This window comes from Acanthaster planci, linkage group LG03 (assembly GCF_054643075.1).
Source record: "Acanthaster planci isolate LZ-2023a linkage group LG03, COTS_SCS, whole genome shotgun sequence".
Classification (NCBI taxonomy): domain Eukaryota; kingdom Metazoa; phylum Echinodermata; class Asteroidea; order Valvatida; family Acanthasteridae; genus Acanthaster; species Acanthaster planci.
The window spans coordinates 19,580,771-19,596,355 of NC_141779.1; the positions used below are offsets into that span (position 1 = coordinate 19,580,771).

The window sequence follows — 15,585 nt, forward strand, 5'->3', positions numbered from 1 at the left end:
TGGTAAGCGTTGCCGCCGGCCATGCCAAGCCTGCCAGCCTCGAATTTTTTTCCCGCGGCGAGATAGTATCTCGAATTTGTTTTTTTGCGAATGGCCCTTATAGTTATAGTGTCAAAATACATGAACCGCGGATTTTCTTCACATAGGTATGGGTGATCAAAAAACATGAATTATTCATTAGGCCTATTGCTGAACTCCAATGACCCAGCATACACACGTGCACACACACGTGAAGATATGACGTAGAGTGCATACGGTACACAGCAGTACATACATGTACATGGTGCCGGCCGGTGCAGGAGCTCGATGGAGTAGGACTGGACCACGCATTGGACGCAAACACTTAAGAGTAAGCCTTTCTCCTTATTTTGTTTCCGAGGTTTTTTCTACAATATGTTATCGCCAGCACCATGAATACTGCGTTTTCGTGTGTGCCAGTGTACCTATAGGCTACAGCCATACCCCTAGAACTGTGGCATTGATGTCCACCGCGCTTCCATGGCCAGCAGGGGCGCGGCGGAAGTCGAACCCCACAGACATGACAGACAACGTATCAGTGATCACGCACGTTAGTTCTGGGGGTCATGGGGTACAAGTATGGAGTAGGTTAGCTATACAGTATGCTGGTACGTGTACTATTGCTAAGGGGGGGGGGAGTCCCTCTTTTGGGGGAGGGGGATTGTACTCCCACAACTGTGAGTCACACAGAATATACATGTACAGGTACATGTATATTTCACCCCCTACTCCTAAGGGGTGTCAGGCCTACCCCAAAACCAGGCCTACATGTATTGTATGAAGCGTCTGCCTGTCAAAGAGGCTGAGCGATAGGGAATGTACGGTGGTTGCTGTTTCATTTAAAGGGGACACATTTCTTTTTTGTGCATGGTAGTAAACTGCTTTCGCAGTAATGTCAGTCATAATTATCCCTTGGCAACACCTCCTCTGGCCATTAAGTTGGCAAAAGTCAACTTTGGCATACATGTACTGTACATATATGTAATCAACATCGTGTAACATGATCAAACAGAAATTAAAGTGTTTGTATTTTGTTGTTTCTTTTGTAAATTGTCTTGTTTGTTTCTTGTAAATGGCATGCCTGCCACAAGCACTGCTTTTAAGTTTTGCCACCTCTAGAAGCCTATTATCTCATACGTTGTTAGTTCTGATATTTTGCCATTAGCATGATTAGGAGGAAATAAATTGAATTGAAATTGGACTCTCATAAACTTGTTTTTTGCAGTGTCACAGTACAGAGTGCTATATTTCAACATTAAAGGTATGTTTTGATGTGTGTGGACAACTTACCTATACATGCATGTTTACATGTACTTTTCACCTGAACAGCTCTCAGAACCAATAAACCATTTGCGAATTAAATTTGAATGAAATCTGGTACTACACTGAGTTATCTGATTGCACATAAACATAACAAGTTGAATCCCCGGACTAAAGACATTGTTACTATACCTCATGATTTGGGGCAAGCCTTCGCATAGCGACCACCATCTCTGGAATGGACTGGTTCCTTTGTGCTCTTCTTATCCATTGAGAACAGTGTATTGTTGCAAGGTGTCAACTAAGTACAAGCTTGCCCCGAATCATGAGGTATAGCAACAGTGGTTTTAGTATGGAGAATTCAACTTGTTATGTTCATGTGAATTTAAAGAACTCAGTGTCTCAGATTTTGGCCCAAGTTTACTCGCAAAAGGCTTATTTGGAGAATCATGCCCACCTACTTGAAGCAGTACACATGTTCTTGTTTACCTTTTACATGTAGTTTTGCCATTTTTGGTTTGACTTTGAAATTTCAGTTTAGTCTCAGTGCTGGACGTTATTTACACCTCAGTCATGCCATCATGCCAACAGAAATAGGATAATAACTGATTGATAGGGACATCTGGCTACATGTAAGTGGATAGGCTTTCAAGTTGTAGCTTCTGATCATGGGTAAGGGGTTCGAATCCTGGTAGGGGCAGAGTGACCTTGGTCAATTCATTTTTATGGTACATGTGTAAGGGCATGAAGGGCATTTATGTTTGCACGTTTTGGAGTAATAGTTTTTTGTCATTTTCTTCCACCATACTTTTCACGTACCTGGCTTTGTGTGTCAGGCAAGGCCCAGCTGATCCGACTGCTGCTGCATGACCAGGGTATTGCATTCACCGATGATGTCATTGACAAGAAAGACTGGCCAGCTATGAAACCCACTCTGAATTTGGTAAAAACGATCCTTTTTAGACTGCTTTTTCCAGTTACGGGTACTTGATTAGATTGTATGTCTACATGTATTGGTATAGTCTTCCCTTTTCATACATAAAATGTAACTGGTTTTACCTTATGTATTTCGGGTGCATTACAGAAGTTTGAAAGATTTTAAACTTAAAGCCACACATTCTTGATTAAAAAGTGCATGCATTATTTCAACACTGCAGGAAAACTACATGTACATGTAGTTTGAAGAATCATGACCACCTTGCATGTATATACAGGAAACTTGGGACATATGGAGCAGCTTTGGTGTAAATATACATTTGCCCTATATAGAAGTTTACATTTAAACGATGTAAACGTTGTTCAAATACAACAAATTGCTTAGATTCATTTTCGTGCACTGATGACATCAAGCTTAACTTTACCTTTAATCCCAACTATTCAGACTTCAGGTGCACGTTATAGATTGCTGTCATGTGTATCCATTTGCCAAATGGCTCAAACCTTGAAAGCTGAGTTTTTAGAAATCTTCATCAAAGTCAACCCATTTAGAAGCAGCATATCATTTACACTTGTGCATTTCCAATTCAGAATTTGCAAGTGCTCCCATATACATCAGTCAAAGCTTTTCAGAGTACAATGTATGGCTTTCCATGGCCGTTTTCTCTCATGTTGCATCACTCTCTATGTCAGTTCAACTGGTCAAAATGTCCCACAGATTCCATGAGTCTGTCCCTTCATTGACCAGGAATGTTGTATTCATGCCAGAATACTGAATAGCCCTGTGTAGATCAACAGTACCAACTCACCTTCGGCTGGCTGCGACAGCTCTGATGACATTTCATGATGCCTGGAGCATCTGTAGAATAGGGCCCGCTCATGCATTACTTTCTAAGTGCTATCCTAAGATCTCCCTTTTTGTAAAAATACTTCTTGTTGTGTGCCTTATGTCATTTTGTTTTTGTCTTGTTTTTGACACAATTCATAATGCAAACATTTTGCTTTACTATGTCCTTTGCCGGGCAGCAGACGTTTCATGCTGAAGGTTTGATTTATTGTGGTTTCCTTTCAGGCATTTGGTCAGATGCCAGCTTTTTGGGATGGTGATTTCCAACTAGTTCAGACAGGTGCCATACTGCGCTACCTGAGTCGCAAACATGGTAGGGCTTAATAAGGTCATTTAAGGGCCTGTTTGGAATGTAATCACCAGGGATGTGTTTACTACGTGTAGTTTGTGCAATAGAGGGATCCCAATATGACACTTTTAACATCAATCTGCGCACTTCCGCATTTGAAAACGAGGCTGTATGTGTCAGGTTCAATTCTTAATACGATCAGACGATTGAAGTAAGGAGTCAAGACACAAATACATAAAAGTACATGTATGTTAAATTCAGACTTTCCAGGCTGCAAATTTTTGTGGAAGAGTCTTTCAGGATGACTCTACATGTCAAATCAAAAGAAAGATTAACTGCAATTCACCACGAACTAACATACCAACGATGGTCATGTACATCTGCATGTGCAGTGGGCGTGGTTTAAACTGAAGTGGTGTCACCCTTAAGCACCGGTTACTGCATTTCATTCATTCATTCATTCATTCAAATTGGTTTATTAATAATCATGCCTCGCAGCGTCAGCTGAATTGAACATGATTTACAAAGTTTAAAACATCACAAACTATAAACTATTAAACATTAAAACATACCCCATCGCCCCATCTCCACTTCGCCTCATTTCCACTTCGCCCCGTCTGTGCTCGAGTGTGTTACAAGCACTAGCCTCTTCAAAAAATGGTCGAAAGAGGAGTTCATACATGTAAGCCTGTATAGAAAACTGTGGCATTTACAAAATTATTGTCGCCTGCGTTGTCCATGGTGAATTACATATGGTTGGACTACTGCATGTAGTGTGTCGACTCAGCGGGCGCGCGTGACGAAGTTTAACACAGAGAGCCTCGGTTTCGATGCTGATATGCACAGACGGCGCTAATGTGAAATCCCTCTATATTGGTATGCGCTGTGTAAATCTTCAGGGCTGATGGCATGCCAGCTTTGAATACATGTTGCACTGTTGATTTTTTCTGGCATGTCTGGAATACCCTGATTACTGGTTTTTCTCCGCATGGAGTACATTTGCGAATGAGAGTGTGCTTTCTGAGCACAGTAACAACAACCTCCCTTTCTTGCTGATATTAGTATGATACTACCGAAGTAGACACCTGTCGCTCCTCAATTTACAACAAATACAGGTAATACTTGTATTTGGCGTAAATTTGGAGGAGGTGATATGTAGATTTGCCATTATGTATTTAATGCAAAGCAGTTATTGTTTGAGCGACTTCTCTAGATTTTGTCCTGATGTGCAATGATTTTTATCCCAAATTTTGGACCTGTAGAGGCTTCAAGGATATATGCAATAATACTCTCTGTTTTTGGTCATTACTTGTCATTGTTACTTTTAAACGTTCTCTTGGTTTTTTGGTTTTTTCTCCTGGCATTTTTTATGAGCACATATTTTGATGTGTTTCAGGTATTTAGGCTAATGAAGATTTGTTCATTTATCACCAAAGCCTATTGTGTCACTTCTAGAGTCCTCAATGTACAGCTATATCAGCACCAAAATGTTTAAGATAGTGCTGCAGCCGAACCACCGAACCAAACCAAAAATCATCGAATATGGCACTTTGGAACCGAACCGAACTAAACTGGTCGGTTCGGATATTCGACTTCAATATGGCAAGACATTGATAACTCAAGGAATGCATGCAAGAAAAACGTGATAAAAAAGCAAACACAATGAAAAATAGATAAAGAGTTGTGCTGCACCGGCACTCGGCACATGTGGTTGTTCACACGTACTGCTTTGCAGTCACTTTACCCCATTTCCACGTCGCCCCTAACCACTTCGCCTATTTCCACTTCGCCCCGTCTGTGTTCGAGTGTATTACAAGCACTAGCCTCTTCAAAAAATGGTCGAAAGAAGAGTTTATACATGTAAGCCTGTATAGAAAACTATGGCATTCACAAAATTATTGTCGCCTGCGTTGTCCATGGTGAATTACATATGGTTGGACTAGCATTTGGTTTAATTCTCATCCTCTTCAAGTTTATTTCAAAGCGGTACACAAGTCTGTAGACATCGTTCTGGTAATTGTCGATGCATCGAGATGCAGGTGCCTGGGCGCGGATAAACCTCGGCGCGCTACGGCAGGAAAGTTTGAGGAAAAATGCTCACTTCAACTACTAGCAAAAACAACCTAAAATTAAACTCACGAACACAGAAAACATACAGACAAGGCACTGAGTTCTGTGAATTAACTTGAAGAAATCTTTCATCGTCGATTTTTTTCCGATGTGTGAGGTCACGTACACATACGGCCCCCACGAGATGAATAGACTGGCTGCCACACTCCATCACGCAATCTTTTCCATGCGGGAAGCAGTGCTTTCCGCACGTGTTTTCACCTCAGTGACAGCAAAAACAAAGAGAACTTGTGAAATTAACAGATTCACATGCATGTTGCAAGTGAACTTTGGAAAACATGTAAACTTGAGCGTTATAATGGGAAAAAAGTTGTTCTGAGGTGTTTGTGAAGACGGAGAGAAACAGGATTATTTATTTGTCATATCTTTATTAAACTTGTTTTCTCTAAGTAGCTGATAAGGCCTTTGCAAGTTGGATTCTCCCACCGTAATGTGGTTGCTTGACGTCAATGTTTTTATTTGTTCCATCTAGGCCTATGCCTAGGTGGTGTTTCAATGTGCATTATGTGTACTTGTCGGAACCGAAGTTCAGCATAAAAAACTTAACCCTGTCTGAACTGAACCCGAACCTTTGCACCCACATGTACATGGAGCACTAGTTTAATATACTTTGATATTTTATATTTCTGTACGTGTAGATTCAGCTATATAGAATGCCGGTAGAGTAGACAGTACAGTTTTCAAATGTATTATGTAAGCAAAATTTGGGTGAACAGCTTGAAATCGTTCGAACAGGTACATGTAGAGGGTTTGCGGATACACCATGTGGAAAATATCCTTTTGAGTATGCGTGGTTCTGAAAAGAACCGGTTACTCGACGTTTCGGACAGTGAGTGCCCTGTCCGTCTTCAGGACTGATGCAATCTAACTGTGCTGCTGCTTAAATGCTGTGGGTGATCACTGAGGCATGGCAATTGGAATCCAAGCTATCTGGGTACTGGGGCGTGAAGGCAGGAACTGTGTTGAGAGCTGCTGTGGCTGCTCACTGGCTCGTGTTGGGGTGCTGGAGAGAGTGCCAGGTATAGGGGACCCATGTGGCACTGAAGGTTAGGAGTCCGTAGGTATAGGGGACACGTTGGACGGGGGGGGGGCGCTAAATAACACTTATGTTGTAGCCGATGTCTTGGGGGACCGTCTTGTTCTTGAAGTTTTCATTGGCCTTGCGGATACGTCGAGGATGCCTTTGCTCGATGCTGGCGATGAGATATGCTTCATGCCACTTGATTGCATGGTCTGTTTCATGTGAATGTTTAACAATGGATGGCTTCTCGTAGTCTCCCCGTCGTCCATGTGCTCGGTGTTCGTTGAGTCTAGTGGTTAGATCCCTGACTGTCTCTCCGATGTACACTTGACGGCATTCACAGGAGATCTTGTAGACGCTGGGTTTACAAGATTGTTTGTCCTTGTGTGGTTGCAGGGGGTTTGCTGGGTGTCGTGTGGAACACTCTGATACCCTGTCTCTGGAGGATGTGCTGGATTTGGTGGGAAGTGGGACCTATGTATGGGAGGGTGACTGAACTATGGTGTGTGTGGGGTTGACCTAGGGTGGAGGGGTCCCATCGGTCGGGGTGAGGTGTAAATTGCTGGGTCTTGACTTGGCTCTTCTTGAATCCGTTCCGCTGGAGTGCCGTGGAGATGTGGTGGAGCTCGTTGTTCAGGTTGCGCTGGTCACACATGTTGTATACGGCGTACGAGGGTGGTGTTGACCGAGTTCATGATCTAGGGGTGGTGAAAGGAGTGCTGATGGAGGTACCAGTCTGTGTGGGTTGGTTTCCGGTAAACCTTGCGGGAGAGGGTGCCATCAGATTGTCTGGATAGCTCCACATCCAGGAAGGAGATGGTTCCATCTCTTTCCAGATCCATGGTGAACTGGATCTTACAGCAGAACCCGTTGAGATGCTTGAAGAAACCATCAAGCTTTTCCTGGCCGTGTGGCCAGATGACGAACGTGTCGTCGACGTATCTCCATCCAGACTCTTGGACAGGAATCAGCTGTGGCGATGGCTATTTGTTCAAACTGTTCCATGAATATGTCAGCAAGAACCGGGGATATAGGTGATTCCATGGAAGTTCCGCTTGTTTGTTCGAAGAACTTGTGTCTCGCCACTGGAAGCCAGTGGATGCCAGGCAGGTGCCGAGTAGGTCTTGGATCTGGGTTGGTTGCTTTGCTCTCTCTTTGAGTGATGGGTCTTGGTCTAGGCGTTCTCGGGCGATGGTGCAGGCGTCGGCAGTGGGGGAGTCGGCAGTGGGGACGTTGGTGAAGAGTGACACCACGTCAAAACTGACCATGATGTCGTTAGGTTGCAGGATGAGGTCTTGGATAAACTTCAGGCCTCGATCTTGGGGAAAAAGGGGGCAGGCCACTTTGGCCTTGCCTTCATCAAATGTCAACAGGGCACCAGGCCAGCTCAAGGGGGCACCAAGGCCGACTATTTTGAAACCTTTGATTCACATTTTTGATAACCATTCATGTCATGAGTAGGCCTATAAGCTATTCAGCTCTTGTACACCATGCCATCCCGTCTCAGTAAAAGGCGTTTATCATGCTGCTATTATTTGTTGCATTCCAAGTACAAAACTGTAATGTTCATTTTTTATTAATTACAATTACCCAGACGATTTTTTCCTTGCGAATCCAGCCTCTGATTTAATGCTTGCTTAGATTTTGTATCCCTTTCCCGTGAGAATTCAAGTATTCCTAACCCGCTTAAACTAAGTTTAAATATGAAATAGTGTTTATCCTCGTATTTCCTTTAAAAATGTTTTCTGTTTGCTAAATGGTTACGGAAACCCTGGTCAAGTCGGCATCGTAAAACTCTTAAGTCGGCCTTTTGATAAAAGTACCGACCGTGTGTTGATGCATTTCCATTGATAATTTTAAAGTGGGCCTCTATAAGCCGTCGTTTCATTCAAGTCGACATGTTTTCTCGGTTCCTTTTCTGTAAAACCACAAAAAAATCCTCGGTATAAAGAGGGCTGTAAACAAACAACCGATTTCTGGAGCTTCGTTGTCGATACTGACGTGGAGTAGGCCTACATTTACAGTGTACATGTACATTGCGTGCGCACGTGCGCGACGACAAGGGGGTGTCCTCAATATTTGCATCAATACCAGTACCCCCACTAGTACACGCGCATGGGCTCTGTCCCTTTTTGGGGGTCGCCCTATTGAACGAAGTTTTACTTGCGGGCGGCCGGCCCCCAAGATCCCGCTTGTACACGCGCCGCGCCTGTGCATGACATGTGTGCTGTGCATGCTAGCATTATGTCAGTACAAACGGCATGCACGGGTCGTCCTCCGTACAGACGGAGCGATGATCAAAATCGAGGACAAACGTACCTGAATTGACAACGAAGATGAAATAAACCAGGGCAGATCGAAGCAATTAAACTGCTTCAATGAAATATATGGATGGTATTAAGGCAGCACGCCACGTAAGTCAGTAAGTAGCGCATGTCGGCATTTCGAAGTCTTTATTTTTTCGAGTCAAGACTGAGTGCCGACTTTGCCGGAGTTTACAAGTTTATAAATACTTTATCCCTACTTTTTCTGGAAAACAGGTTTTCAAGCTTCTGGCACTTTGAGCCCTCCTGTGAGAAAGCATCCTTTTAGCGTTTCTTTATACGATCGTGCGATCGCGACTGCATGATTTTGAGATAATAGGCCTAGGCCTAGCGATTGGTCAAAACTTATTCTTAACACAATAAGCGCTCGCCTGGTTTCCGACTTTGTTGTGCAAATTTGCATTCAAAATACGCTGCTCACCAGTGCAGCGCTGATAATGATATCCAAGGCTGCGTTCTCGCGGTTACTCCCGATAACCCGAGTGTGGATACGCGCGCATTACACTCGGGTCAAGCGTATACTCCCGATTCTCTGTGATGGGGAGTATACTCTGGCTGACCGGAGGACGGTACTCCTGCCGTTCGTGCACTCGGGATAGTACTCGGTTTAGCACGAGTAGCTCGGTCGAACGCAGCCCAAAAGGTTGAACTCGCCCCAATTCGGAATCGCACTTCATGCATTGGCTTACATGGTACACTTTCATGACACATACAGCCGGCTGCAAAGGGGGAAGGGCACGCTGGAAAAGGTGGTCGCGTGATGGGAGTTTTTTGGAAGGGCTTACGGCCAACTTGGAAGGGCACAAGGCCAATTGCGGCGGTAAAGATCGAGGCCTGATAAACTTGAGAACTGCTCCAAATTCTTGATGGGGTGTTCCGTGTTGCCCACCAGCGGGTACAGGATCTTGGCTAGGTGCTTGGCGACGTTGTACGTATGACCTCCCTGTGATGCCACAATGGGACGTAGGGGGGTGTCAGGTTTGTGGATTTTGGGCTGACCGAAGAAGCGGGGACATCTGGAGCTTGAGGCACAGAGCTGACGGTACAGGGTCATGGAAATGTTTTCAGATCGCTGCACGGCGAGAGGCTTGCTGTTCAATCTCTTTTGTATGGATGGTGTTTGACCCTTGCGGAGGGGGCGATATGAGCCCAATCCACGGGATGTTCGACACCTTGCTGTTGTAGTCAGACCTGTCCATGATGACAGTGGCATTGCCTTAGTCAGCAGTTAAGATGTGTATTAACTCATCCCGACGTTGCTTGTTGAGGGCCGACTGCTCATGCCTTGAGATGTTGGCCTTGGCAGGCTTGTGGTTCTTGAGTGCTTGGCTTACTTGTAGACAGACGTCATCAGCGATGGATTTTGCGAGATGGTGTAAGGCTGGTCTAGTAGCTTGGATCACTTCTTTTCTTCTGCTGGCAGAGACTTGGGTAGAGACAATGCGAGAACCTTGGTTTCAGTTTCCGTCAGCTTACGTTGACTGAGGTTGACTACTGTTTGTTTTGTGAAAGCGGCTTGTGAACGGAGATGGGGTTTGGTGTGCGTAGGGCCTAAGGATATAGGAAATCCTTTTGGCTTCGGTCTTGGACTGAGATTGTGGGGTGCGGGACGTGGGGATATAGATGATCCCATTGTCCAATTCCCCACCGTGTTCTTGCATTGGAGGTTCCTGAACTTCTTGATTTGGCAGCGGCGGGTTCTTCTGCAGGTGTGGTGACAACTGGTCTTGGTTAGTCGCTGGACCTTGTTGAAGTCTTCAGTAGACGTGGTGGTGGCTAGCTCACGGTGGAATGGCGGTGATCTGTTTGTCTAGTAGCGATCTGTTTGTCTAGTGAGGCTAGCATGGATCGATCTGCTGGAGGAGATGCAATGGCGGTGCAAGATGAGCCTGGATTTCCTGAGGATGTCTTGGGATTTGGTGTTGCGCACAAGGTCATGAATCGCGACAGCGCTTGAGGAAGGTCAAGTTGTTGATGAATCTGGAACGCTTGGTAGAAAGGCACTCGTACTTCTTGAACGTTGACGACATCAGCACTACCCAAGAGTTCTATTATTTTGAAAGCACACCTTTTTCATGTTTCCCACGAGGAGCATTTCAGTGAATTTTTTGGTGACCTCTTCTCTGCTGTATATTTTGCTACAGGTACATATGGATCCAATGACACTGAGGCATCTTTGATTGACATGGCTTATGACGGAATTGAGGATTTCTACCAACGTTATATTCGTATGGTGTATGATAACTTTGTAAGTACACTTATAGACTTTATTTTTCCTCTTTGCTGGAAAAGCATGTACTGCAAGAAATAACGTGCATCATGTTCCAACTTAGCACGTTTACCCGTTTGCTGCAAAACGTAGATGTACAGGCAAGGGGGGGGCATTTTTGTTTTAATTTGTCATGTGCCTACTTATGCATTAAGTATTTAAATTGATTGAGGTTGTTCTCTGACTTTATCATCTCAGTTCAAGATCAGCATGTGGACCAGTACAATGCATTCTATGCACCTACCCTGCATTCTATATCACCTCTACCGAGAAGTTTGTCTGGCATTAGATTCATCATTATTGCGTACACGTACATTGGTATTTTATTTTCTCTGCAGGCAAATGGAAAAGAAAAATTCCTTGCTGAGATGGTTCCTAATGTGATTCTTCCAACTTTACAGGTAATTTCAGGGCCCCAAAGTCCTTTTCTCCAGTTCACAAGGTCTAATGTAAATATCCAAGTTGTCAGCTTATTGAAGTATTCAAGAGGCTGATGGAAATGGGCTAAAATGAAAAAGAAGTCTGATCAGCACATACCTGTACCTGTGAGGGTACCTACTGTATATGTGTTGTACATTTGATTTTGCTAGCTGTGTGGTCTCTGAAACTGTTCATGCTGTACCAAATAGCACCTGAAGAACAGCTTTATGAAATCCTCCCCTGAAGGAAATCAATACCCATTACCCAATAAAAACCTTGTGTAATGTATGATTGAATATTAAACAAAGTCTGCTGTTCATTTAAGTGTAAATTCAGTCATAAAGCTGTGACATGTTGGCAATTTTTTGAGGCTCAGTACTCTTTGGAAATTTCATTTTCTTCCAGAAACTGCTGATGACAAATAAGAGCGGTGAAGGTTTTCTTGTTGGAGACAAGGTAAGTAGTCCAGTTTCTCATGAAATGCCTTTTCACAATTCATGATTGTCTTACAGCCCAGCAGCACTACTATCACCTTCAGATTTTGTTAGCGTTCTGAATTGGAGGAACTCCTTTACCTTGAAAGAACCAAAATATTCTCTTCAGGTGTTAGGAAATGACTTTTACAGAATCCATTTTATTGTCACTTTCCGTGCCGATAATGCACAATGATAATGCAGTTAAGCATACAAAGGCTTCTGACAAATGTAACAGTAATAACAAAATTTCACTGATTGCAGTACATGTACTTTACTCTGTGTAAATTAGTGCTTTACTTCACTGCTGTATTAATGTTTCCTGTAACTGCCAGTTTATTATGCAAAGGGTCTTGCTTTGAGGCAAGAGGTGGGACTTCTGGTCACTCTACTTAAACCTCTTACACATTCCTGGAAAAGCTTCCAATTTGGAATTTTTGTCCGTTTTTTGCCTCCACAGATATCCTTTGCAGATTACCATCTATTTCAGTTCCTGGATGCCTTGATGGGGCTTTCTGCCTCAGCTTGTCTGGAGGCATTTCCAGTCATGAAGGCCTACTATGAACGCATAAAGGCCCGACCAGGCATCAACAAGTTCCTTGCCAGTGACCTGAACCAGAAGCGGACTTTCAACAACGCCGGCCATTAGTACAGTGGCAACTGGTTAGTTAAAGCATTTGCACCTGAGATTTGTATTCAGTCTCCTTTATTTTACAGAACAGCATTCTTCTTTGCCTGTGGACAATAATATAGCCGTAAGAGTCCCAAATCCTCTGATTTCAATATGATTTTTACATACACCCTATGGGGTTAGGGATAAGGAATGATCGTAATCATGAAACTTGGAGTCAGAGGTTTATGAACCTATATTTCTTCACAGCTTTGTTACCATTTGTAACTTGAAATAATCACTTGCTGTATTACATGCCCCTGAGAGTCAAGTAATGCCTAAAGCAAATTTGACATGTAAGATAATTGAGATTTAAACTGCTTTTTTCCCCACTTTCATTTACATGGAAAGGGTTAAGCAGATACTATTTGCCAACCTACACTGTGTGCATTAGGTGAGTATCCCTTTATTCTATGAAAATGAGCATTAGTGAAATGTAACTTGTGCATTGGTAATCGAGAATCACTATACCGAACGACCTCTATTGCAAATATATTTTGTGGACCCCGTCGTCTTTGTTAATAAATTAACACCCCTGAACAAGCAGTGTAGTGGTCCAGCACTCCTTGAAGGATTGGATATTTCTCTCCGTATAAGTATATACATTCTGGAGTTTTTCGGCCTTTCTATAGATATGTACACTTAGCATTTCTTGACTTTCATATCGCTGTTATTGAAAAAAATATATATTTGAAGTCATCATGTTCACTAGGGTTCCCTATCTTTAATTTACGTGCTGTTTAGGCATAGAGGAAAGACACAGGAATTTGAACTGCCCAGGCTGTAACATCTGGCCAATTACAGCTTTCTGGCATGCCTGGTAAGTCCATAGCCAGAGCGCAGCGAACGCTTGTTAAGCACCATCTGTTTTGCAACCACGAAACCCCTTTGTACCCTGTGATCACCACCGCTATTTGTTGCTGGTAATATACATCCTTAAAACTAGTGCACTGAGGTAGACAACATCAAGTTTTATGCTTGCGCAGTTGCTTGCATTACACTTTGTGCCCTAAATGTATATGTGCAGTCATTGCCCTTAGTGACTACTTTCTTTTGGAGTTATTTTTGGAATTAATATCCAAGTTGTTTATAAGAAATTGGGTTTTATTTGAATCATTTGTATTATGGCATTTGTACAAAAGGGTATTTTATGAGATTTCATGATCACTCCTTGTTATGAACTTAACCGTCCACTGGTGGTCAACATGTTGTTGGCCAGACTTGGCCAAATTCGTTCAAAAACTTCGAAAACTGATGCTTTGGAGAGACAGAATAAAGTTACAAACATTGCATGGATAATGGAACCGTGTATTGTAACTCCTGTGTCCTTCCTACATGCCTAGACCCACCAGAATCAGAGTTAAACTGCCTGAGGTATTCCTTTTATGTCTAACATGATTATTCTAAATAGTCTCCTTTTGTTTAGTAGTTGGTTATATAAGGATTTGAATTCCCAGTCCTTGCAGAGTGCCATATTAACTTGTGTGGGAGTGGTGGTGTTGAGGATGAAGCTACATTTACGTTGAACATGATGGAGACTGAGACCTCAAGAGCTACCTGACCAGGAAATTTACCGAGTGCCCACCATTTCTGTTAATTTACTACGTTGTATTACGAATTGCCAAGACCCGAGGGTTTTTGGCCTGGCACTCTCAAACTTTTAATTCACATGGCATGCATTTTCACAGCATGTTTTGAAGTATTTGACCTTATTCTGTATGCTTTTCATTGATGACGTTTGTATCGCCATATCAAGTTTTTCTTGAACTGGAGTTTGTTCAAAATGTTCGGTTCGCTTAAATGCGTGCATTCTGTACAGTTTGGTTTATAACACGCGGTTTTCAGGCTGTGGGTTAAGTTCATTTTAAGGAATGAATTCCACCCAAATTTTAATATCGTTATTTTTGTATAGTTTGAGTCTTGTTTGGTTTTGTTCATAATTTTTGTTATTTTTGTTTTGCTTTGAGCAGTTTGCAATTTTTTTATTCCATTTAAAATATTTCATCTGTTCAATTCATTTAATTCAAAGTTCATTCCTGGTGTTGGTATTTTGAAGCCTTTTTAGAATTAAAATATGTTTAAAATTTCTTAATCATCAAATATCCAGTTGAATTGTCAGATTGTTATTGTTTGTCTGGTTTGCGGTATTTCTGACCGCTGTCGCGTTTTGAAAAATCACTTTATGTGACAACTAGTCGTCACTAATTTGTTTCAGCATGATCATACACCTAATTTCTTGTATTCCTCGACTTTTTGTTAATGCACCGTTTTTTTTTCTTCAGGTCACCAAAACGCTTTATCACTGCTTTCCTCTTAATGTCATCCACAGGAATTTCTAAGCAAATTAATTTTATTTATAACAAAGATGGTAAGCTATCACTATGAAATTCGCGCGTCATCCGTCGTCCGTCTTTTCTTGCTTTTTGTTGCGTCCGAATTCTGCAATTTTCCAGTTCCATATATGCCATTTTCCGTCGTACGTCGCCCGTCGTGCGTCGCCCAGCGCTTGTCGCCTTTTTGAGACTTCAAGCAAGTATTTTTTAGGGAATTTTTTCCCCATAAAATGTTTAGGCAAACTTATCCGCAGTGCAATTCACTCTTGCCTACTATAATCAATTTGAGGCAAAATAAATTGCAGCTTCAAATAATTTATCACCGGGGGACATGGGAGGCCCCTGTCACTAAGTGGGTCAGTAGTGTTCACTTGCGGTTGCTGGCCCGGTGATTTAATGCCTCGAACTAGTTACTGGCGTGACCTTAAAATGTTAGTAGCTCTGGAGAGAGTTACTCCCGGTCACTTTTGCTTGAGCAACCGTGGAGTTCGGTTGGAAAGAGAATATCTGTCTGTTTTGCAAAAGCAGTTTTGCTAGTTATGCCCCGCGCCAATTCCAAGCGTTGGGCTCCTTCTGGGCCGATGGATGGAGCGAA

At 42.8% G+C, this 15,585-nt stretch overlaps 1 protein-coding gene across 5 annotated transcripts; it reads left to right on the forward strand.

Annotated features, from left to right (window-relative positions):
* The first annotated feature begins 79 nt into the window (after nt 1-79).
* On the forward strand, nt 80-14,757 carry LOC110989966 (glutathione S-transferase-like). 5 transcript variants are annotated; one of them, XR_015424743.1, is made up of 10 exons: nt 80-349; nt 1,244-1,279; nt 2,115-2,221; nt 3,287-3,374; nt 10,970-11,073; nt 11,433-11,495; nt 11,920-11,970; nt 12,448-12,650; nt 13,009-13,051; nt 14,115-14,757. XR_015424743.1 is itself a non-coding variant. In XM_087134392.1 (9 exons), exons 4-9 carry the CDS (start codon nt 2,201-2,203, stop codon nt 12,634-12,636), a joined length of 516 nt encoding a protein of 171 aa, XP_086990518.1. In that variant the 5' UTR covers nt 80-349; nt 1,244-1,279; nt 1,815-1,910; nt 2,115-2,200; the 3' UTR covers nt 12,637-13,969. The 5 variants fall into 5 exon arrangements, 3 of the variants coding, with proteins under 3 accessions (XP_086990518.1, XP_022110404.2, XP_022110412.2); XR_015424742.1 differs by lacking the exon at nt 14,115-14,757 and adding an exon at nt 13,402-13,969; XM_087134392.1 differs by lacking the exon at nt 14,115-14,757 and adding an exon at nt 1,815-1,910 and having other exon boundaries at nt 12,448-13,969.
* The last annotated feature ends 828 nt before the right edge of the window (nt 14,758-15,585 follow it).